The 23843-nt window shown below is 34.6% G+C and overlaps 4 protein-coding genes and 1 long non-coding RNA gene across 17 annotated transcripts; 4 read left to right on the top strand and 1 right to left on the bottom strand.

Moving 5' to 3' along the window:
• Positions 1-5481: 5481 nt before the first annotated feature.
• atl (atlastin GTPase) lies at positions 5482-9280 on the top strand. Of its 3 annotated transcripts, XM_069039770.1 has the most exons (11): positions 5482-5619; positions 6035-6255; positions 6309-6458; positions 6513-6668; positions 6718-7006; positions 7060-7244; positions 7304-7525; positions 7578-7792; positions 7843-7909; positions 8257-8290; positions 8396-9280. In XM_069039770.1, exons 1-11 carry the CDS (start codon positions 5565-5567, stop codon positions 8461-8463), a joined length of 1662 nt encoding a protein of 553 aa, XP_068895871.1. In that variant the 5' UTR covers positions 5482-5564; the 3' UTR covers positions 8464-9280. The 3 variants fall into 3 exon arrangements, with proteins under 3 accessions (XP_068895871.1, XP_068895870.1, XP_068895872.1); XM_069039769.1 differs by lacking the exon at positions 8257-8290; XM_069039771.1 differs by lacking the exons at positions 8257-8290; positions 8396-9280 and adding an exon at positions 8073-8165.
• Positions 5972-10517, bottom strand: LOC138124663 (uncharacterized). Its single transcript, XR_011157234.1, has 2 exons — positions 10320-10517; positions 5972-6476 (listed from the first exon to the last, which is right to left on the bottom strand). It is a non-coding gene; the product is annotated as an uncharacterized lncRNA (long non-coding RNA).
• On the top strand, positions 9429-13262 carry Max (MYC associated factor X). Of its 10 annotated transcripts, none has more exons than XM_069039775.1 (7): positions 9431-9851; positions 9932-10003; positions 11137-11262; positions 12403-12513; positions 12594-12717; positions 12762-12948; positions 13001-13262. In XM_069039775.1, the coding sequence occupies exons 1-6, from the start codon at positions 9813-9815 to the stop codon at positions 12929-12931; spliced, it is 642 nt and encodes a 213-aa protein (XP_068895876.1). In that variant the 5' UTR covers positions 9431-9812; the 3' UTR covers positions 12932-12948; positions 13001-13262. The 10 variants fall into 10 exon arrangements, with proteins under 10 accessions (XP_068895877.1, XP_068895876.1, XP_068895875.1 ...); XM_069039774.1 differs by having other exon boundaries at positions 9432-9851; positions 12997-13262; XM_069039776.1 differs by having other exon boundaries at positions 9429-9851; positions 12403-12510; positions 12762-13262.
• A 189-nt stretch (positions 13263-13451) lies between these two features.
• LOC138124660 (3'-5' ssDNA/RNA exonuclease TatD) lies at positions 13452-16540 on the top strand. Its single transcript, XM_069039772.1, has 6 exons — positions 13452-13740; positions 13794-13892; positions 13942-14102; positions 14151-14334; positions 14390-14552; positions 15420-16540. The coding sequence occupies exons 1-6, from the start codon at positions 13587-13589 to the stop codon at positions 15580-15582; spliced, it is 924 nt and encodes a 307-aa protein (XP_068895873.1). The 5' UTR covers positions 13452-13586; the 3' UTR covers positions 15583-16540.
• Positions 16541-17085: 545 nt separating this feature from the next.
• Ubi-p63E (Polyubiquitin-63E) lies at positions 17086-19942 on the top strand. 2 transcript variants are annotated; one of them, XM_069039766.1, is made up of 2 exons: positions 17086-17241; positions 17557-19942. In XM_069039766.1, the coding sequence occupies exon 2, from the start codon at positions 17557-17559 to the stop codon at positions 19855-19857; it is 2301 nt and encodes a 766-aa protein (XP_068895867.1). In that variant the 5' UTR covers positions 17086-17241; the 3' UTR covers positions 19858-19942. The 2 variants fall into 2 exon arrangements, with proteins under 2 accessions (XP_068895867.1, XP_068895868.1); XM_069039767.1 differs by lacking the exon at positions 17086-17241 and adding an exon at positions 17298-17437.
• Positions 19943-23843: the final 3901 nt, after the last annotated feature.

The following is a 23843-nucleotide window of genomic DNA, read 5'->3' as shown; positions in this document are numbered from 1 at the left end:
TTCGGATGTTGTTTGTTTGGTAAACAAAAGCTGCGATTAGCTTAACTGAAAAAATAAAATTAATTGTCAAAATTAGAGTTGATGGTTTGCAGAAGTACATTTTTTCTTTAATTGATCATTAAACTTTTTTATACTTATTTAATTCATTTTTATGAGATGTTTTAATTAACGATATGAAAGCACATGAACACTTTTTGTAATGTTTTTCTTTTTCAGCTTGCGGCATTTTCAAATCTCCAAATCCTGTTTTGAAACGAGCGCGAACGGGGAACGCTGTTATTATTTTTTCTGCGTCTGCAGCCGAGTTATTAAATTACTTTGGGTGTTAACTTGCAATGAACTTAGCATATTTTTAACATAATCTTTTGAATTTCTGACTGTGCAGATTGGGTTCCAGTGAGCTTTGTTGTTTTAAGTTGGTTATGATTTTTTACAAAAGGAAATTTCTTTCCGAGATTAAATTTTTGTTATCTGTTTGGAATCGAGACGAGTGTTATCACCTTGTTTGTCTAAGTTTTGATATATTTCGAGGAGAAGTAAATCAAAATTAAGAATAGATTTAAAGGTAATCAGTGAGATTAAGAAGCTTTTAAACATGATTGAGTGAGGAAAGCTGTCAAAATCCAGTTGCCTATTAGATGTTACATTTTCACTTGATATACGAGGGTGGTACAAATTTAAACCGGTACAACTAAAAATTAAATATACGTAACTTCTGTAGCTTATTTTTTATTTCTTCTAGTAAATTTGCATGCCCAGTTTGGTGACAATCTCAAAAAATTCCATCAAGGATAATAGCATGGAGAATACCAAAGATGTCGTTGAATTTTTGTAAACAAAGAAAGTAAACAATCAGACACTGATTGGAGAGATGCAATTTATTGACAGTTTAAAAGGAAAACGCAAGTGTTCAGAGGCATTCGCCTCCTCCATGACAATGCCTCACACTGATATTTTAAAAGAAGAAACTGTAGAAAATGGAAAATGTACGTTGGAAGACAAGGCCACTCCACACAATGTAGACATTTTTTTTTATACCACCTAAGTTTCATCTCTGCACCATTGAAGCAATTTGAAGACACTAAGGAAATAGTTAGAAGATTTTACGTAAAATGGCTTGGCAACTTACTTTTTTCAGATCAAAGTAAAATTGTTAGAAATATTGCAACATTTATTTTTATTTAAAGTAATTTCTAATTACGTTTAAATTATTCATACATAGGTTTTTCTAGGTATAATCTGTAATAACTCACCTTAAAATAACCTGAAAATTGATTTCATTAATCGTTAATCTTGTTCATAATTTCAAAATTAAATGTGAACTATAAAATTTCACTATAAATGTGTATGATGAAATTCCACTGAATTTTGAGCTTTTTATACTTTTCTGCTGCTTCAAAAATAACAAACCATCCGAAATCTTGTGATTCACTTGTACTCAGAAGTCTGATGAAACGTTTACAAATCTTTTAAATCAATCACAGCTTCCAGAATTTTTCTCTTAAATATACACACTGTACCTGAAATACGTTTGTTAATTTTAACCAGTGAAAGAACTTGCCAATTTATGAAATTTTTCTCTATAACATTTCTCAAAATTGACAAAAGTATTCCAAGATTTTTTGCCCCCCCAATTTTTACCAAACGAGTCGTTTTGTGTGATTAACTAGTCCTTATTTTTTGTAACCATGAGAATTTTAATTTTAATTTTTTTTATAACAATATAACTTTTTGATAAGGCTCCATTTCTATAACATCAGAAAATTTTCGTGCTTACCCGTAGGCGGATATACACTTTGATGACTAATTTATTCCAAATTTTAGATCAATTTGTAATGTTTTTTCCTAAAAATGTTGTAGAGAAAAGTTTAATGAATTGGCGAGTTCTTTCTCCGGTTAAAATTAACACACGTATTTCATATACACCCTGTATAAGCTACGAATTTACGCTAACGTTTATTTTTCTAATTAAAGATTATTAGTTCTAAAATAAAAATTATTTTTTTCTTTATTATGCAAATCTCAATTTTATCTAAATACACCAAAATATTTTATTGTGCCTAAGTGTCACGAATATTTGTTATTAAGTTTTTCATTTTATTCTTGGTTATTTCGTATATAGGTATTATAATAATTATAATAAGATAAGTAAAACGTGATTAAAATATGTATGTACGTATGTAAAAAGCATTATTAATCTAAGAGCAATTTATCAAATTTATAAAAACAATTTTCTTGAATATCAAGAAAAAATAGTATATTATGTTATGAGGAGCAAAAATAAAGTTTTATGAAACCATTTTTGCTCCGAATAACATATACTATTTTTTCTTCAAACCTGCATAACATACTATTTAAGAAATGTTAAGAAACCAGGTGAATTTCAAATGAGCTAGTTTACGGACGCCCTCAGCGGAGATAATAACTTCACGGACGCTCCTCAGCGGACGTTGGTCAGCTCGTTAGATGCCATGACAATGAAGTGACACTTTAGCATTATCAATGCAGCAGTGCAATGTCATATTTTTTGTAATATCTAGTTGTTAAAGGTGGCTTTCCGGACTGTTTGTCACCATGTAAACAACCTCATAACGGCCGGAGTCCGTTAAAGGTGTCCGTTATGAGCGGGAGCGGCCGTTATGAATGACTAAATAACTATGGCAACGTAGATCTAAACTTTATTTTTCAACTTTTTTACAATTGGTACAATAATTATTGTTTAATGTTATGGGACACACGACACACCTTGAATTAATCGAAATCCGTATGCCACTAGCAGATTTTGCGGCCATCCGGACATCGGGAATATCTTCATTTTTTATTGATTTCAGTCGTTTATTTTCAACGGAAATTTACGTGTTGAACAAATCTGACGAACAGCAGCAAATGTAGACAAGATCGAAGACGATGCTTCACAATTTTAAGACTAACACAAGCGCGATTTTGCAGGCAATAACGATACCTCACTTCCGGACATCGGGCATATCTTGATTGCGATTTTTTATTGATTTCATTCATTTATTTTCAACGGAAAGTTAAGCGTTGAACAAATCTGACAAACAACATTGAAACAATTTTTTTTCACGAACAACGGTTGACATGACGACGTCCTCCGCACACTTATTAATCATTCGGTTTTTTCGATGGCGTTGAAAAAAATGTATTTCAAAAAGATAATTGTGAACGAATCGTGGAGATATTACAAAAACTATTGTACAATACACGTCCGTTAGGGCCTTTACAGCCTTGCCAGTATTATTCGACTCGCTCTGCGAGCTCGTCTCACAAAATCTCTGGCTCGGCAGTAAAGGCTATCCTAACGGACTTCTACTGTAAAATACTATTACGGACGTTTGAAGAAAAACGAACTTATATTAGGTATTTATTAAGTTTACAATTCTTGTCTATATAAAAATACATATATAGAAATCGTTTTCTTTTCTACAACGCTTGATATAATTTTAGTAAACAAAACAATCTCACAGTCATTCAAACATTGTTACCGCTTATATTAACATTTTTTCTTAATATTTCCCCATTTAAATAATTAATAAAAATATTAGAACGTCGGTTAGCGGATGCGTTACCATAATTTGAGACGAAGCTGATTACTTCGTTGATTAAATTTAATGTTTTAATGAATAAATTTAATAACAGTGAATTCGATTCAGTTTAAATCAAGGTGTTCAAATGAGTAGGTATCTGTATACTTTGGAGCATACCTAGAAATGTATTTTCGAGATTTCCGCTCTTTTATCTAAATAAACTGTATTAAAAATAAATTTGCAAATAAATAGTGAAATTATATAATTTTTAAAATTACAAACTTTTGATCAAAATTTAAAGATGAAGGATATTTAAATATCATCACGAATTATTGTCGCGTGTGTACGATTAAAATCTGACATCAGAAAAAATATCAACATGATGATCGAATCTCGGTAAATTTTTATTACATTCCTGTCTTCAGTTAAATTAACGCCATATATCTATGAGTGTTATGTTTTACATGCGACACATGTTTTTGTGTCAAAGCTCAAATTGTAAATATTTTTATTGTTAAAAAAATTCCACGTAATAAATTGAGGTTATTTAATTAATAAAACATTTATTGTCGTGTCTTGACGGGTGAACAGAAGTGATAATGTCTACATGATACTAAATTCCGCTACAATAGATATTCAATGTTAATATTGTCTGACCACAACTGACAACAACTGAATCCAACAATGAAGTAATTTGTGGAACACAAATCAGTCTAATTTTATCAAATTGCTAAATTTATTATTATTGTTTAATTATTGGAATAAATTATAGCTGGTAAAATTTAAATTATTAGCAATAAAAATTAGTTTAGCAGTTAGTTTATTCCATTTAATAAATTTTAGAATGATTTAAAAAATGTCCATAAAGAATTGAAATAAAAACATAACAAGACAAATTAAATTATAAAATCACTAAAGAAAAAAAAATCACAGTGAAAAATTTGAAAAAATCTATATCAAGAAAAGCACAAAAATGATCAAAAAGCAAAAAAAACAAACCAATGCAAAAAAAGGACAAAAGAAATCGTATACAAAAAGGGAAAAAATAAGGTTCTTACATTAAATAGTAAAAAAAGTGCCAGAAATCATGGTAAGAATAACACAAATCATATAAAAAGGGACAAAAAAAAAACGATAAAAGAAAATCAAAATACGAAAAAAATTGTACAAAATGGTTAGCAAGTTAGAAATGTTATTGCAAGACAAAAAAAAAAAACACAACGAGTGACAAATACTTATGATAACATAAGAAAGGTAAAAAAGTAACTGAAAAATTCTTTAAAAAAGACCAAAAGTAGTGTTCTTTTATGAAATACCATAAATGATTGAAATTTAAAAGTCCTGTAACTCACTCAAAAATCCTACACATAAGGGAAAAAGAGCGCCAATTTGGTGTTAACAACTAATAAAGTGTCAGATTACAATAAGACGAAAAATGTATTCTTGTGTGAAATGAGAACTTCTCTTGGCGAATTATATGATACTGAATACGAGAACAAAGATTCAAAATAAAATCAAATGAGATGTAAAATAAACATGTTATCATCTAAAAATAGCTTTACGTGGGTTCAAGATTTATATTTTTCATGTTTGTTTAACACTTTTACCTGAAAAGGAAATTATGATGTGAAAACAGGAAATTGAATGTCGTCTATCAGACACTCGTGCCATCTTACAATGGAATTACGTACAGGAAAAACAAAAAAATTGTATAATATTTGAGCAGTTTTATTCAATGAAGAATAATTAAAAAAAAAACATTGTACAAGATATTAACGAGAACCTAATTTTAAAATTGTGTTATTAGAATATGATTAAAAACTCGAAATTTTCTATTACATTATGTTAAATAACTGCGTTAATGACAGCTTCAAATGGGTTAATAATTGCATTATTGGTGCTAATTGCCTAATTAATTTTAATTGGCGATGGAGTCCGCGAGGCAGTTTGAAAAGCGCGCTCTTCGAGCGAGGACAGAGAACGACGTGGGCGCGAAAGAGACGGCATTACACGTTCAACATGTCTGACACAAGGCAACGTAAACACGTACAGAATCGAGGATCTTCAGTTGAAGGTATTTAAAGCATTAATTTAATTAATTCCACAAACAGAATTAAGCCTAGAACCACGAGGAAGTACCCGGATTAACCCGGAAACCTATCATCGACTTCATGCATTTTGACTTCCAACTTGTGCATCCATCTGCGACACAATGAAATTGCAAAAAGTTACGAACTTTGGCAACAGTTATCGATAGGTCGTCGATTGTTAACCGATTTTTACGGCGGTGGCCCTTTCAACCTGTTTTTATTTTCAAGGACGCCGATGCTAGCTGTCAAAATCACATTAAAATAAAATGAGCAAAAAACGAAGACACCTGACGTCATTTTTGTAATGAAACAATTGGTATTAATAAACCTTTGCACTTTCATTTTATCCCTTTCGTTCATTTCTGTCGATCAGGTTCAATGTGAAAATTTTGGTTTTAGATGTTATTGATCAGAATTCGATAAATATGAAGCCACATGCTGTCCCAATCGTCCTCGCCAACAATGATCACACCTTCACGTTAGATGAGGCAGCTCTGAAGAAAGTGCTTTTGAGGGACGAGATCAAGGACAGATACGTCGTCGTCATCTCAGTTGCTGGAGCCTTTCGACATGGCAAATCCTTCCTCCTCGATTTCTTCCTGAGGTACTTGAAATCAAAGGTAAGTCTGCAACATTTTACTAAGTGAGACGGGTGTCGCACGGCTGCCTTCAGTATGTACTTAAGCAAAATACGTCCGACTGGTTGGGCTCTGACGACACCCCGTTGGAAGGTTTTTCATGGCGAGGTGGTTCCGAAAGGGATACCACAGGGATTCTCATGTGGTCCGAAGTTTTTCTCACCGAATTGCTGACAGGAGAAAAGGTTTCTATTTCCAAAAATCTGTAAACAATTATACATTTTTATTACGTTATGTAGGTTGCGATAGTTTTGTTGGATACCCAAGGGACTTGGGACAGTAAAAGCACTGTTCGTGAATGTGCCACAATATTTGCATTAAGTACTATGATAAGTTCCGTGCAAATCTACAATTTATCGAGTAATATTCAAGAAGACGACTTGCAACACTTGCAGGTACGCGTTCTTGTCTCGCAAGCGCAATTGAAACTATCCCAATGAGTAGTTGTTTACAGAATACGGACGGCTAGCTTTAGAAGACTCAGGTAAAACCCCATTCCAAAGACTACAGTTTCTGGTTCGGGACTGGCGGTTCCCATACGAGGCCCCGTACGGAGCCGTCGGTGGTCAGAAAATACTTAAAAAGCGACTGGCAATTAACGAAAATTCACATCCGGAGCTGGAGTCACTCAGGAAACACATTAAATCGCTATTTTCGGAAATAGCGTGCTTTTTGATGCCCCATCCCGGCATTAAAGTGGCAACGAGTCCGACTTTCGACGGCCGATTAGAAGGTACGAACATTTATTTGACCACGACAGAATTAATTCAATTGTTTTTGGTGCAGAAATTGATTCGGAATTCAAAGAGAACCTGAAAATTTTGGTACCGATGCTCCTAGCGCCGGAAAATCTGGTCCTGAAGAGAATCAACGGCCAGACAGTCAAAGGAAGGGATTTAGTTCAATATTTTAAGTCGTACATGCAGATCTATAAAGGAAACGAACTACCAGAACCAAAATCTATGCTTGTTGTAAGTTGTCTTGACCATACTTGAGGAATTTATTGTTAATCGTTACTGTTATTCACCAGGCTACAGCAGAAGCGAATAATCTGTCGGCCGTCGCCGACGCAAAAGAAACTTATGTAGGTTTAATGGAAGAGATTTGTGGAGGGAACAAGCCTTACTTGAACACCGCCACCATGGAGTCGGAACATCGCAAAGTCAAGGACAAGGCGATTCACCAGTTCCAGAGTAAAAGGAAAATGGGAGGTGATGAGTTCAGTGAAAAATACAAAGAACAGCTTGAGAAGGTATGAAATGCGGTTTGCGTTTTGGAAGTGGCGTAATTTTTTGAAAATTTAGGATCTGGAGGAGACTTTCAATCAGTTCAAAGCGCATAACGAAAGTAAAAATATATTTAAGGCTGCTAGAACTCCTGCCGTTTTCTTCGCTTTAGCCGTCATCTGTTACATCTCTTCTGGAATTTTCGGTTTATTCGGAGCGTACACCATTGCGAACGTTTTCAACACAGTGATGGCCCTCTCATTCCTCACTCTAGCCATGTGGGCGTATATAAGGTTTGTGGTGAGGTCCCTCGAAAGCTGATTTGTAATTTGTTGTCGTTTAGGTATAGCGGCGAGTTTAGAGAGGTTGGCTTGCACATCGACGAAATAGCCAATTTGATATGGGAAAACGTAAGTTTACTTATTATCGTACTAATCCTATCTCCTCTTTTTGGTTTTATCGAGTTCGATATAGTGAAAGATGATGTTCTGTACTACTTCAACATCACCACTATTGACAATAAACCAATTATTTATTATTATAAAACACATTTTATTTTTTGTGATATTCTAGTGGGACACTCAAAAATTTTTGAATTGTATTGTGTGGTTCTGCTAACACTTATTGCTACTAGCTTAGCATCGTCAAAATTTCAGGTATTTCACTTTTGACATGCGAAAATCACCGACTGTTAGTTTTTGTCATTTTAGTTAACTTTGTTCCTGCGCTAACTAAAATATATATGTTCTTTTTATAGCATGCCTATTTTAGAAAGAGAAAAGAAAGAAAACGTATGTACTAACTAAACCTATATATGTACTGCATGAAATTGTCCTAGTCCTATGACGAATTGGTGTGGTGCGGGAGCTCGACTAACTTGTGGTCTTTTTTTACAGTCTATGAAACCCGTCGTACAAACATACGTCGAGAACGGTATGCAGCAAATGGCTGCCGAAGTAGCTGAAAGAACTGTTCTTAATGCGACAAATATCACAACAAATGGAAAGAAACAGGCGTGATGACACTCTCTAGTCTGTTAATAATAGAGCCTCCAAAAGCATTGTTACATATTAATGAGTTATTCTGTCAAACCTGTTTGGATTGTTAGTAAATTTGTCTTGCCATAGTTTTCTGTTGGAAAATTGTTTAGTATGTAACTTTGCTGATTATGTGATATCTTGGCAATGTTGGTATTATTGTAATTTATTTGTACATAACGCTTCTAAAAATAATACAATTTTATCTATTACGTAAACCATTTTTATTGTACACTGTTATGTAAAGTTTGCAAAAATTCTATTACATGTTCCAGTCGGTCAATTGATTTGATTTCTCTGCTAATCTTGACAGTTTTACTAGTGTAACAATCATAAAAAGTACTGACATTGCAATATAGTTCACCACCCAAGTGCCTTTTATTAACCCAATATTTAATTGTTTTTATTGTTTGTCTTGTGATTTCATATTTGATATTGTGGTGTCAAAAATCTCTTCAGTACATTATAATAATAAAAATTGCATTTTTATTGTTATTAGAAAATAGTTAAATAAGACGCGCTGAATGAATGTTAACAATATTTCAAAATCAAATTTATAGTAATAATACGATACTAATTTAGACTGTTATAATTAATGTTATAATTTATGAAGACATCTCAAGCTAGATATGAACAATTTTTTTTAGCTAACTGCTCAAATTTATTTTTATTTCTATTGTATTAATGAGAGTATCAACATTAAATTGTATTTGGTTTCGGTTATAAATAAATTCATTATTTTTATTTATCGCTTTTAATTTTCCATCAAGTTTATTTTTCAAAAATTTGAGAATTCTGACATTCTCACCCAAATTTGGTTGGCGTCCGGGCTAAAACTGAGCAAATCACGTGCGTTGAAATGAGAACACGTGTAACCAACAAGTTGCAACACCTCAGTCGGTAATTGATATTTATTTCGATAACCAGAGTACACACAAAGTAACGTGCGCTTGAAAGCTCCGAGAAATCACGTGTTTCTGCTGCCACCGGAAAATTTAAAGCTCGGACGCGGTTACTTGAGGTGGTTTTACGCTAGTGAAGTACCGTGAGTCCGAATGTTTGTGAAATAACAATTTCGGTAACAAAGAACGAGACGCTGGTTCGTTGTTCGAACTGACTCTAGTTGGTCGAGTGTGACAGGTCACGCACATCGTGCGATTCACGTCTAGGTCTAGGTTTGTTCGTGTTGTGACATTTTGGGAAAAGCGGAGGTCGATGTTTGTGCATTACACCCGAAATAAAGCCGTTTTCGTTTAGAAATTGCGTACCGATTACAATGAGCGATGACGATCGGGATATTGACGTCGAAAGCGATGTGAGTAGTGTCGTGTTTATACACAAAACACCACATGAATCAATATTAACATTGATTCATTATGTACCCCCCTATTTTAGGAAGGTGATGACTCCGATTCCCGCCAACCGACCCCCAGCAGACAGTCTTCTGGAAGCCAGTATTATTCACAGGTAAAAAATTGCCATTAGAAGATTATTTCAGGGACGAAATTGACGACTTTCTAATCTGGGACCCACACTTAGCCTCAGAACTGAAAATCGCGGCTTTGTACAATTCCACAAATTAGTAGTTTTAATATTTGCAAAGTAGCGTCTGTTAATTATTTCAGTGACAGTCGAACTTGAACTACAGCTAATTAGGTTAAACTAGTTGGTTGTTAGTTGTTACAACAGAAAAACAATTTTTGACACCACAAAATGTCATTTTGCCATGAAACAAAAATTTTCAAGAAAACTACTCAAATCTACAAGTATATGAGACACTCACAGACTTATGGTGGCATTTCACAGAACATTGGTGTGTTAGTGTTAACTTGCAAATGACTCGGTTGTCATAACAGATATTTCAAAGATACATACTTTGGCACAGAACACTATTAATGTAAATGTTGACTACTATATTTTTATCCTACTTTTTCTACTAAAGTAAATAAATAATTATGTAACTATAACTTGGCAGCAAAAACATTGTGAAACTTTATACAGTACAGTGCATACTGCATGTAGACACAATTTTTTACTTAATAATGTGAAGCAAGTATGTAGTAATGCTATAAAAAGATTAATATAAAGAGTTACAGTATGTTGAAAAAGGATCCATAATGTATCAAAAATAATTGAATCATTTTTACCAAAGATGTATTTCAGAAATTTTTATTTTCCATAATATGTAATAAGTAATTAATCATTTTTCAGTTGGACTCTTACAAGAGTCAAGTAAGCAGTTGAACATATAGTGTTACTTAATCAGTTTATAACTTGAATTAGATATGAAACCCATTTCTAATTATACTGAGTAATTAAAAAAATAAAAGTAATATTAACAATCAAAAGTACAACATTATGATCAAAATATTTAAAATATTGGCAGAAATCGTAGCATTATTATTAACATTATTAAACAATTTTTTTTGGATATGCATTGAAAATGAATTAGTATTATTTTACTGTGCAATTATTAATATGACTATTTGTTGGGAAATTAACTGAATTATTAATTACATCTATGTATATTTAAATGGGTCGATAGGTGTTTTGATGGTAAATAGTGTTAAATGCTTTTAAAATATTTATGTAGTTATCAGTTTAAGGAAGACTTGAAATGTGAAATATTAACTCATGGTTATTTTTCTTATTGTGCAAAATATCGATTGTTTGAAGAAATTATAAGAAAAGGAGCTTTTTCGCAGTATTTTGAGTGCAACAGTAATGTAAGTAAAAGAAGCTTGGGGCAGAAATATCCATTAAAACCACAGAAAATTAAAATGACATTTTTTTTATTATGAATAAGAGCTATTAGAGTGTTGTCTAAATTCTGCAAGTTAATTTAAATTTACCTCAATGATAATTAAAGTTTTGTAAGTGTAACGTGTTGTCAGCAATCAATAAATTGTCAAGGAATAAATGTAAAAATCAATTTGTGCGTAAAATAAAAAATGTGTTTGGTATTGACTAGTATTGATCAAAATGAAAGCTTCATTACTCCTTCCAACTAGTGAAAATTCCATAATTAATTGCTCTCTAAATATAACAAATTTTCTTTTAATAGTAGATCATAATTTTGAATTGAATGTGTTAAATCGTTATTTTTCTGTTTTAGGAAAAATTGATAAAATAGTTTTGAAGAAAAAATAATTTTGTCAACACCTTATACTTTAAAATAACTGAATTTGCATCATGTCTAAAAATAATTTAGAAATTTTAAGTTTTTTACTGTAGAATAGAGGTTGCGTAACTAATGACAAGTCGATTATTGACTAACAGAGCGAAAATATATTTATATTTTTTTGTACATATTAATTTGCCAAGAAATTGATAATCGGTAGTGAAATATCTTAACAGCCCTTTAAATTGTGCACGATATTTTCTGACCTATTATTAATCAATTAAATTCCGTAGATTTTTATAAAAGAACGGTAATGTTATGTTATTATTATGTAGTAGAAATCCCGCAAAATTTACATAACTTCTCCAATTCGAATCTCCCAATATTTTAGATTGTCAATCAGTCTTATCCTTTTTGTGCCACTTTAGCAACAATTCCATTGCAAGTTTATTGTATTCCGTTCAATTTGTTTTACTGTGGCAGCACAACATAACAAGATGAAAGATAAATGATCATGTTATAAGTTTGATATCAATTTATGTAATATAAATTTACTGTTTCTAACACTTGCGCTTGTCCATTGTGTTTTCGAAAGAAAGAATTTAAACGCGTGTGTTTTTGGATTCGGCGAAAACAGAATCTGTTACGTTCTTTAGAGACTTGTTTCAGGAGCAAAACCTCAACAAAAAAAATTGTTTTTGTTACGTTCGGCGAGATTTTCACTAACGAATAAACTTTTTTGTAGGCTGAAAAACGGGCGCACCACAACGCGTTGGAAAGGAAACGGCGAGACCACATAAAAGATAGCTTTAGCAGTTTACGAGACTCTGTTCCTGCCCTCAACGGCGAAAAAGTGGTATGTCAGTCTGATTTTTGAGCAGTGCGCAAATTTGCCGCACGATGCAGGTATCCCAGCAATTGTAGAATATATTTTAGGCAAGTCGAGCACAAATTTTAAAAAAAGCCGCAGAGTATATCGTTTTTATGAGAAAAAAGAACCATTCCCATCAACAGGATATCGAAGATCTCAAAAGACAAAACAACCTTCTAGAAGCTCAGAGTAATAAAATTTCAACAAGAGTTGGACGATTTCTTTAAAATTAGAATTTGCAGTTCGTACCTTAGAAAAAGCCAAAACTACAGGGTCCTTTGGAGTGGAATCTTCAGACGGCAAAGATTCTACGTACAATGAAACAGAATCAGACACTTCAGATATGGAAGGTGCTGTTCAACCGAGAAGGCCAAAGAAGCTGAAGGTCGGGTCTTACCACTAGCAAAGGTTGGACAAATGGTAATTTGACCAAATTTGCTGTTACTCAAGTACTTATATGCGTTAAAGTTAGACAGGCTAAAGAAGAAACAAGATTTCAATACTTTGACTCTTCTTAATGCGGTGGAACCGTCCGCATATTTTTGTCAGTACAATTTAGTAGTTTGTAATACTTAGCAAAGAAAAAAGTGGAATCTTCAAAGTCCTTTGTAAATGTCGGAAATTTTATTGTTTTATTGTTTATATTAAGTTTTTTTACCAGTTGCATTTTAAATATTTGACGATTTGAATTTAAAACTGCTATTGTGTATAAAATATAAATATTTTTTAGTTTATTTTACTTATTGTTTGTAGTTATATTACAGACTCACTTGTTTGTATATTTAAATGTAAGTTTATTAAATTAATAAAAACATGTTCATGATTGAGAAAAAAAAAACTGTTTCGCGCCAATTATTTAAATGTAACGTTGGGAGGTGTTCCGTCACGATCACGTCCTGCCAGTAGCTTTTATTATGTCATTTAACTAATCAAATTTAACAGCTGTTTACTTTTATTTCTGTCACAATGACACATGACTAATGGGGTTATATTTGTTTCTGCAGTCATTTTGAACGAATTTACTATTAATTTGTGAATAAACGAAACACTTTAAGAAAATGGCAACCAACGAAGATAATCAAAATTCGACAAATAACAAAACTATGGAACAGTGCTACGAAAATTATATTCTGGTTGATGTTGGTGCTAATTTAACCAACAAGAAGTACAGCAGGGACCTGGAATCGGTAATACAACGGGCACGAGACTCAGGTATGCATTACATGGTTTCAATTTTTCCGTAAACACAGATTTTCAACCTTCAGGTGTCCAGAAAATCATGGTTACAGGCACTTCGGTAAAGTCTAGCAAAGAAGCACTAAGATTAACCAGAATCTACCCAGGCACCTTATATTCGACTGCAGGTGAGTACCCCCCAATCAGTTAACTGCAGTAATTACGCTCTCAACTCAGGAATACACCCCCACGATGCGAAATCTTACACGGACGAATCTTGGAACGAATTGAAAGTAGTCGCTTCCAATCCCGAATGCGTCGCTGTCGGCGAATGCGGTTTAGATTACAATCGAAACTTTTCAGAACCGAGCGAACAGAGACAAGTTTTTAGAAAACATGTAAGACAAGAATCTCTGCTTGTATCAGTTGTGATAACATTTTTTCAGATCGAATTAGCAATAGAGATTAACAAACCTCTATTTGTACATGAGCGGGACGGACACGACGATTTACTCGAGATTTTGGACCAGTACAAAGGGCGCCTACCCCCTGTCCTGATACACTGCTTCACAGGAACAGCCGAGCAAGCGCTAACATATCTTTCTAGGGGGTTTTACATAGGATTAACAGGTAACCCTGTGACCGCATTTCGCCCGAAACTCATAAATTGTTGGGCTTTTTCAAGGTTACTTGTGTAAAGACAAGTCTGATGTTGGCGTGCGCAAGCTGTTGGTCGACGGGTCCATACCCCTGGACCGGTTAGTGGTAGAAACGGACGCTCCGTTCATGTACCCCAACACACGTGCCTCCAAGCTACCTCTACACGTCAAGGATGGTCTCACTGAAAGGTGCGTGAGTAGAGAAAACAGTTACGCAGCCAAACATGTTTACAACGATTCCAATGCTTTATTTTTACGCATTAATAGAGCAGCGGTACCATTTAATTAAGTGGCTGTAACAATATTTATCAAAGCTTTGATGGGTGATTAAAAACATTTAATGGAACGTTCATATTAATGTTAATTGGACGTACGCACAAGAAATAATTCGAGCGCAGCGAAATACGACGCACTATTTACCAGACACTTTCCAAAAAATCTACAATTTTTATTTCGCATCCAACAAGATGATGCGCCATCTCATGATTCACCGATATATCGCGTGTAATTTTAATTTGATCGCTTGCAACAGTGCAATGTGGATTTCACCATTTTATGTAATATTGGTCAATTTATGACTCCTTTGTTTTAATGGATTTGCAGAATGTAACAAATTGTGTAATATCTGCTGAATTGACGATTGCAAGTAGCAAATAATCGTTCCGTTAGTTACAAGAAAAAATGTTTGTACTTTAACATTCTAGAATATCCGAGTGAAGTACAATATCACCGTTCAAAGTTTACATGATAATTCGCCTATCGAGAGTTTATCATCATACAAACTCCCAGTTTTACTGCGTTTTCTGTTTATACGGGAGTTAATAATAGACTCATGAGGTTAACGCGTCACGTCCTTGATTCCACGAATGCCTATTTTTACAGTCCTGTGAACTTCATGCTCAGTTCAGTAATTTTTAGAAAGCTTGTATTTCCCTGAAAATGACGCCAGTTTCCGCATTCAAATATTCGCACAGCAAACAGTGCGTTTTATTTACTGCTTTATTAATTTTCATTAGGACTATCTTGTGAAACCACCTAATTATTTTGCCAACACAGGTCAATTACCTTCCTGCATCGATACTGCACCTTCCAAAGGAACGAACCTTGTTCCTTGCCAGCAATCGTCGAGATGATCGCAGCCTTCATGAATAAGAAACCGGAAGATGTTGCCCTAGCCACGTCTTTCAACGCCTTAAAGCTGTTCGGGCTTTCGCAGTAAAATCATCGATTAATCAAAACTCGTGGTTATTTATGTATTGTTATGTCTGAACCTAATCGGTTAATATTGAAGCTATTTATTTATATTCTATTATCGTGTTGTTTATACTGTAGCGACGGACAAAAAGTAACGAGAGCCAGTCCAAAAGCGAGTTTATCAGATGAGTTTTAAGAAGTTGATGTTAAAAGATGAGTTGTAGGTTAAAATTTTATGAGGAGTCTTGTTTGGAGTTGGTCCCATTGTCGTAAAACGTGTACAACGAATTAGTTGGATTTTGTATTTTCCTTCGCCAATAATTATCATTAGGAGTTGAATACGACGTCGAGAATTATTGTAGTTATGTTAGTTACTTGCCTGGTATTTGTTCTTGGCCGTGAGCGCGATAAACCGATAACAATTGTTATTGGAAATGCGCAATTAGATGTTAGATGCTTTTATGCGTTGTTTTCAGTTTTTAACGGAACATTGGTGATTTTTATTGTACCACTTTAAAGATTAAAATTCACAATTTTCGCAGCAAAAACTGGAAAACAATGCATTTTAAAATCTTTTTAGTTGCCAGCTGTAGAGTACATTTTTAGATGATAACGACTGCGCTTGGTTTTTTTGTTGACATTGTAGATTTAATTTTAAATACGCCTCATCACGAAAAAAACATTGTTAAAGTGACGTGTATAATTTATCAGTAGCTGTAGATCATTTTAGTTAATGATAAATTGAATATTATGTGTAATAAAATCTGATGCAATATTTTTATTAAAAAGTGGATTTAGCATAGCTTATTTTTTTTTGTAAAGAAAAGGATATTTCGTAGTGTAAAATGGCGAATTATTTTTTTAAACCGTTTTCATATTAGGGGATTTATTTTGTGACATTAATTGCCTTTTTATGTGATATTTGTTTCCATTTTATAGACACAAACAGTGCCTTATGTATTCAATAAAAAATACGTTAATGACCTGTTTTTTACATTCAATTAATTCCCCGAAATCTATAAGACAACAATGAACAATGATTGGTAAACGTACTAAAAAAACCAGATAATACCCTTATCAGCAGTATTGTTTACCGATAAGATAATGATATGATGATAAATATACAAGACAGCAGACAAAAGTCAAGTTACAAAAATGTATTTAAACAAAGAAAATTACGCAGGGCATTTGGAAAATCAAATTGGAAGTTTGTAAACCATTGTTACGTTCGCCTTATTAAGTAAATGGCGAAAATATTGCAAATTGAAAACAAAGGCAAAGTACCTAGATGGGCGGAATAACATTGTCAGGAAAACAGCTGATCGATAAAGATGACTCAGGCAAATTGTCGCCAACTTCGTGACGTCAAAATTACTAAAAATCAATGTTTCCCACTAAAAGTAAAAATCATTTTCGGCATTTCTACAACATAGTTTTCAAAATTTCATTAAAGGATCGACTTTTACTGATAAATTCTATCTGTTGATTGTATTTTTTCATATAACTTTGGTCATTTCAGTAAAACTAGTGGAAAATTCTAGAAAGAGTACGCTGGTTCCAAGATTATAAAGAAGTGGGGGAAAACGTTGTTATAAAAGCGCTTTCACAGTTTGCGTCGCCATATTGTCCGTGTAAAAGCAAACTGATAAGTGATAACGATAAGTGATTATTCAAAGCTACAAAGGTACGTTAATATTGAATTTATCGTTCATATTTGATAAGATCCGTAACAACTAAGGAAACAAATTTTCTTTAAATTTCTAACTATCCTGTTGCATCGTTTGAAAAAACGATCGCCGTAGTGACGTGTTTTTTTTTGTTTAAATTAACAAAATTAATTTTGTAAATTTGTTGAATCCAAAAAACTATTATAATTCAATGTAAGTTGCTGCAAGTTCGTTGCTATTTTAGATCGCAGTTCTTTGTTCCACAAAATCCAATATGGCGTCGCGATAAAATCTGCCGTGTCACCAAATGCAAATTTTTTTTGTCATTACAGATGCAGATCTTCGTGAAGACTTTAACTGGCAAGACTATTACGTTGGAGGTAGAGCCTTCTGACACCATTGAAAACGTGAAAGCCAAGATCCAAGATAAGGAAGGTATCCCCCCAGACCAACAACGTTTAATCTTCGCTGGCAAACAATTGGAAGACGGACGCACTTTGTCCGATTACAACATCCAGAAGGAGTCGACTCTCCATTTGGTTTTGAGATTGAGGGGAGGTATGCAGATCTTCGTCAAGACTTTGACTGGGAAGACCATCACTTTGGAGGTTGAACCCTCTGATACCATCGAGAATGTCAAGGCTAAGATCCAGGATAAGGAAGGTATCCCCCCAGACCAACAACGTTTGATCTTCGCTGGCAAACAGCTGGAAGACGGACGCACTTTGTCCGATTACAACATCCAGAAGGAATCGACTCTCCATTTGGTTTTGAGACTGAGAGGAGGTATGCAGATCTTTGTCAAGACTTTGACTGGGAAGACCATCACTTTGGAGGTTGAGCCCTCTGATACCATCGAGAACGTCAAAGCGAAAATCCAGGACAAGGAGGGAATTCCCCCAGATCAGCAGAGGTTGATCTTTGCCGGTAAACAACTAGAAGATGGACGCACTCTTTCAGACTACAACATCCAGAAAGAATCAACCCTTCATCTCGTACTGCGTCTGAGGGGTGGTATGCAGATTTTCGTCAAGACTTTGACCGGCAAGACGATTACCTTGGAAGTCGAACCTTCAGATACCATCGAAAACGTGAAAGCGAAAATTCAAGACAAAGAAGGTATTCCACCAGATCAGCAGAGGTTGATCTTCGCCGGTAAACAGTTGGAAGATGGTCGCACACTGTCAGACTACAACATCCAGAAGGAGTCAACCCTTCATCTGGTATTGCGTCTGAGGGGTGGTATGCAGATTTTCGTCAAGACCTTGACCGGTAAAACCATTACGTTGGAAGTCGAACCTTCAGATACTATTGAAAACGTCAAAGCGAAAATTCAAGACAAAGAAGGTATTCCACCAGATCAGCAGAGGTTGATCTTTGCCGGTAAACAGTTGGAAGATGGTCGCACACTGTCCGACTACAACATCCAGAAGGAGTCAACCCTGCATCTGGTACTGCGTCTGAGAGGTGGTATGCAGATTTTCGTCAAGACTTTGACCGGTAAAACGATCACATTGGAAGTCGAACCTTCAGATACTATTGAAAATGTCAAAGCCAAAATTCAAGACAAAGAAGGGATTCCACCAGATCAGCAGAGGTTAATTTTTGCCGGTAAACAACTAGAAGATGGACGCACCCTTTCAGACTACAACATCCAAAAAGAATCCACTCTTCACTTGGTGCTGCGTCTTAGAGGAGGTATGCAAATTTTTGTAAAAACATTGACCGGCAAGACCATCACCCTGGAAGTCGAACCCTCGGACACAATTGAAAATGTTAAGGCCAAAATTCAAGACAAGGAAGGAATTCCTCCAGATCAACAGCGATTGATTTTTGCCGGTAAACAACTTGAAGACGGACGTACCCTTTCAGACTATAACATCCAAAAGGAATCAACACTCCATTTGGTACTACGTCTTAGGGGTGGTATGCAAATTTTTGTTAAGACTCTTACCGGTAAAACCATCACTTTGGAAGTGGAACCGTCAGACACCATTGAAAATGTGAAGGCCAAAATTCAGGACAAAGAAGGTATCCCTCCAGATCAGCAGAGATTGATTTTTGCCGGCAAACAATTGGAAGACGGACGTACACTTTCAGATTACAACATTCAGAAAGAATCAACTCTGCACTTGGTATTACGTCTTAGGGGTGGCATGCAAATTTTCGTTAAGACTCTCACTGGCAAAACTATCACTCTGGAAGTCGAACCTTCTGATACTATTGAAAATGTAAAAGCCAAAATCCAAGACAAAGAAGGTATTCCACCAGACCAACAAAGGTTAATTTTTGCTGGCAAACAACTCGAGGACGGACGCACCCTATCGGATTACAACATCCAGAAAGAATCTACTCTTCATCTAGTCTTGCGTCTCAGGGGAGGAATGCAAATTTTCGTTAAAACGCTTACTGGCAAAACAATCACTTTGGAAGTCGAACCTTCAGATACTATTGAAAACGTAAAAGCTAAAATTCAGGACAAAGAAGGTATTCCTCCAGATCAGCAACGTTTGATTTTCGCCGGAAAACAGTTGGAAGATGGACGCACCCTGTCGGACTACAATATTCAAAAAGAATCTACCCTCCACTTAGTTTTGCGTCTTCGCGGAGGACAGTTATTTTTTCGGAATTAGAAATGCTTAAATTTTTTTACTTTTGTTTATTACAAGTTTATGAAAATTATGGATAGATTATAATAAAGAATTGAAGACTTAATAATTCGTTTGTTTTATAATGAAAATCAAAGAAAAAGCGAGTTAACACGAGATCCCTAAATAAACCAGTCCCGGAAGAAGTTGACACTCTTAAAACCAGATCAACACAAATTATGTCATTCTTCATTATTATGACTAACTATATCGCGCGTTCAAGTGAAGTCCTGGGCTGGGAAGGCGTTGGAAACGGTCAATTGTTGCGCCTTTTTAAAGCGTAGATTAATTGGAGCATGTTGACAGCTAACCAAAAATTTTGAGCCAAAAATCTCTTTGTTAGCAATGTTTCTGTTGGTCATTAATGAGTGTCGTACGATTTTCGCAATAGTTGAGGACCCACACAAAAATATTCCTATATCGTGTTCTTATCATAATCTATCTTGTTATTTAAAATTTTCACGATGCTTATGAAGTGGAAGTAAACGTAAATAATAGTATACCGAGGTGGAAAGTGTTTCATTCCTGTCGAGAGTTAAGATAGTTTACCAAGGCGTAGCCGAGGTGAACTAATGCTCGAGACAGGAATGAAACACATTCCCACCGAGGTTTGTATACTATTTTATTCGGAATCATTACATTTTTAGCGAATAAACAATTAATTTGATGCAGTTTCATTTCAACTGTTTTTCGAATTTCAGTAAGTACGCCACTGGAAAAAATTTATAATAGGGCGGAAAGTGACCTATTACTGACCAAGAGAGGGAAGTAAAGATAAAAAGGAATGGTTAACTTTCCGCCCTCGTATAAGGTTAGGAATGTGCATATTACAATACGATTCCGAATAAACCCACTTACCCACTTAGCTTCAAACTTTTAAATTGAAACTGAAAACTAATACCGAGCGTCATTTAAGCATAATTATTCTCCGACATATCTAGGAGTAACTCTTGATTCATCTCTAACCTTCAAATTACACATCGAAACGTTACGACAGAAACTGAAAACGAGAAACAACATTATACATAAACTCGCAGGCATAAGTTGGGGAGCGAATGCACACACTTTACGTATCACAGGACTAGCTCTAGTATATTCAACGGCAGAATATTGTTGCCCTGTCTGGAAGAACAGTGCACACGTGAACAAAATAGATGCTCAATTGAATACCACACTTCGAATAATAACGGGTACTTTAAAATCTACTCCAACACCATGGCTACATGTCCTAGCGCACATTATTCCGTACGATATTAGAAGAAAATACGTAACAAAACGAATTTGGGATAAATTTCAAAATTCACCGAACATGTACTCCATAACATGGCAAATTTACCACCCTTTAGATTAAAATCGCGTAAACCACTTTGGAAAGAAGAATTTCTCATGGAACCATTTTCCAAATCTGACTATTGGAAAGCAGCCTGGCAAGACGTAGATATTTTCAATAAAAATCTAATTGAGGATCCTACAAAACAACTTCCGGGATTTGACCTACCTAGGAAAATCTGGTGTAAATTAAATCGTTTTAGAACCGGCCATGGCAAATGTTGCATGGCAAATATGTTGTTTCACTGGAACATTCGTGAAAACCCTTCTTGTGAATGCGGTGCAGAAAAAGAAACCATCCAACACATTGTGTGGAAGAATGTCCCCTTAGTAAATTCCAGCAAGGTTTCTCCAAACTACATCTACTTACCGAAGACGCCCTAAATTGGCTACAACAAATTAAAAACATATAATTTACCATAATTATTTTATGAATTTCGAATTTTAATTGTAATTTTCTTGATACGAATATATATATTTAAAAAATAAATCGAGTTTGCTTTGGAGCCTATGCTATAGCATGGGTTGCCATAGGTAACACGCCGACTCGATTTATTTTTTAATTGATCGCACCGTAGAATCATTATTGTTTGTAAAAAAACGACTAGGATGAAGTTTTTGTTAACAATTTTGTAGATAATATGGCCTGTGCGGACAATAAATTTAAGTCGGCCTGTCATTGGCTTGACATCAAAATGTGAAGCTGGCATTATGTTCAACTAACCCCATTTTCGATTTTTGTCATTCTTGTCATCGTGAGAGCGATAATCAAAATTAAAATTGGGAAAAAAAGCGTGCACCAGAGAGAAGTGCTACTACAAATCAGTTATGCTAGTGCGTCATGATCTGTAAGTTACGAAAAGGGCGAAGGAAACGCCAAACAGCTTGAAAACCTTCAGTTTGACAAACTGACACATCAGTCATAATGACAATAAATGGTCGCTTGCATTGACTTTTTTGAAATGTCAGAAATTTGCCGGCCTAAATTTATTGTCCGATCATAAAATTTTGGACATCAAACTTCTGTCACATTAAAAAAATTACTCTAAATCGTGCTTTATTGAAACTGTCACATGAAAGATGAAATTGTTGTCAATTTGACACCGGTTTAAAATATAATTTTTTAAATATGCGAGTACATTTGGGTATTTGTTTTATATTTTTTATCTACGATCGCGTAAAAAGTAGGCACTTTTTGCACTAAAAATCGTTGTCAAAGTTGACGTTTAGAGAAACTGACGGAATCGTTCTCTAAAAGTTTTAGAGCACGATTTCTCGCTTTTATGGCACAGAACTGTCAGAATACAACAATCGAATTTGTTGGAAACATTGTTTAGGTTGCTAAACGACGTGGTTCTCAAACGACTTTGGTTATTCATGAAATATTGAACCAATGAATTATTTTATACAAATTTATGTTGAAACCGGTGTGATGATCTCATGATCGTAGATAAAATGTTGTAAGACATACGTGTAAAAAGTTCCTTTGTTGCACTCACATCTTTTAAAATACTCCCTCGTACCTCGGTCGTATTTTAAACCCGTTCGTGCAATAAAGGATAACTTTTTACACTTATATCTTAAATAACTATTATTAATTAAAACCTCGTTCTATTCCATTTGTCTGATTTTTACAACTTTTTGAATATTTTCTCGGTAAATCTGACATTCACGTTTTCGAAATTGACACAATCAAAATTGAGGTTATTATAAGGGTCGTTTTAGAATGTATGACAGCACGATGACATTAGTGTCCAAAATTTTTTGATCGCAATAGTACGTCTTCAGCCAAGGATTTTATATCCTGCTGTCAGATAATCTGGTCCCGAGTACCTGTTTTTCATCTTGGAACCGTTGTAAAATAGTAAAATGTGATTTTCAGCTTGATGGACCTTTCGTGGTAAAGCTGTTCCTCAGGTTTGTATCTGGTGGGTTGGCAAACAAACTTAGAGAGACTTACCCGGAATCAAAACTGCATTTAAGATATCGTTTAGGTCGTGTACAGAATCAGTTCACCTGACCGCTGGCCATATAAAATGGATATACTCGTATAAAATGGTTATGGTTTAGGTTTAAAAAATGAACTGAAATCTCTTATGTTGTTCTTGGGTAATAAAAAGATTTGTCGAGCCCTCTGGAAATTCAGTTTCGATTCTTTGGTGACCTATTCCTATAGTTGTCTTTAATCATTGTCCTTCATTTTTCCTCTATCCCATCTAATCTTCCACTTTAAAGCTTCTTAAAATAACAATCATCCACTGAACAAAGAAACTGATAAATATGAAAATTGAAAAGTGTTTGTCTATAATTGAAAGGTGTACTAAATGCAGCTTTACGTAATGCTTAACATTACGCCAAATTAAGTGAGATGGAAATGTTCTAAAAACTTGTCCTATTTTAGGAGAAAACTGTTGCCGGCGATTGGAAATGTTCTAAAAACTTGTCCTATTTTAGGAGAAAACTGTTGCCGGCGATTATTTAGTTGCTTTTTCCACAAAATGCCTGTGTTAAAACTGATCTGTATAAGCAACTGTTAAGTTGCCAGTGCGCGCTGCTCGTCTTTTTCGGTGACTAAAGTAAATATTTAGTTGCCTATACCAAAAGTTGCTAGTGTGTGGGAGCCCTAACCCACCGTAAGCATT

The sequence above is a fragment of the Tenebrio molitor genome, chromosome 2, assembly GCF_963966145.1.
Source record: "Tenebrio molitor chromosome 2, icTenMoli1.1, whole genome shotgun sequence".
NCBI lineage: Eukaryota > Metazoa > Arthropoda > Insecta > Coleoptera > Tenebrionidae > Tenebrio > Tenebrio molitor.
The sequence above is the reverse complement of the archived record's forward strand: the minus strand, read 5'-3'. Positions and strand labels throughout refer to the sequence as shown.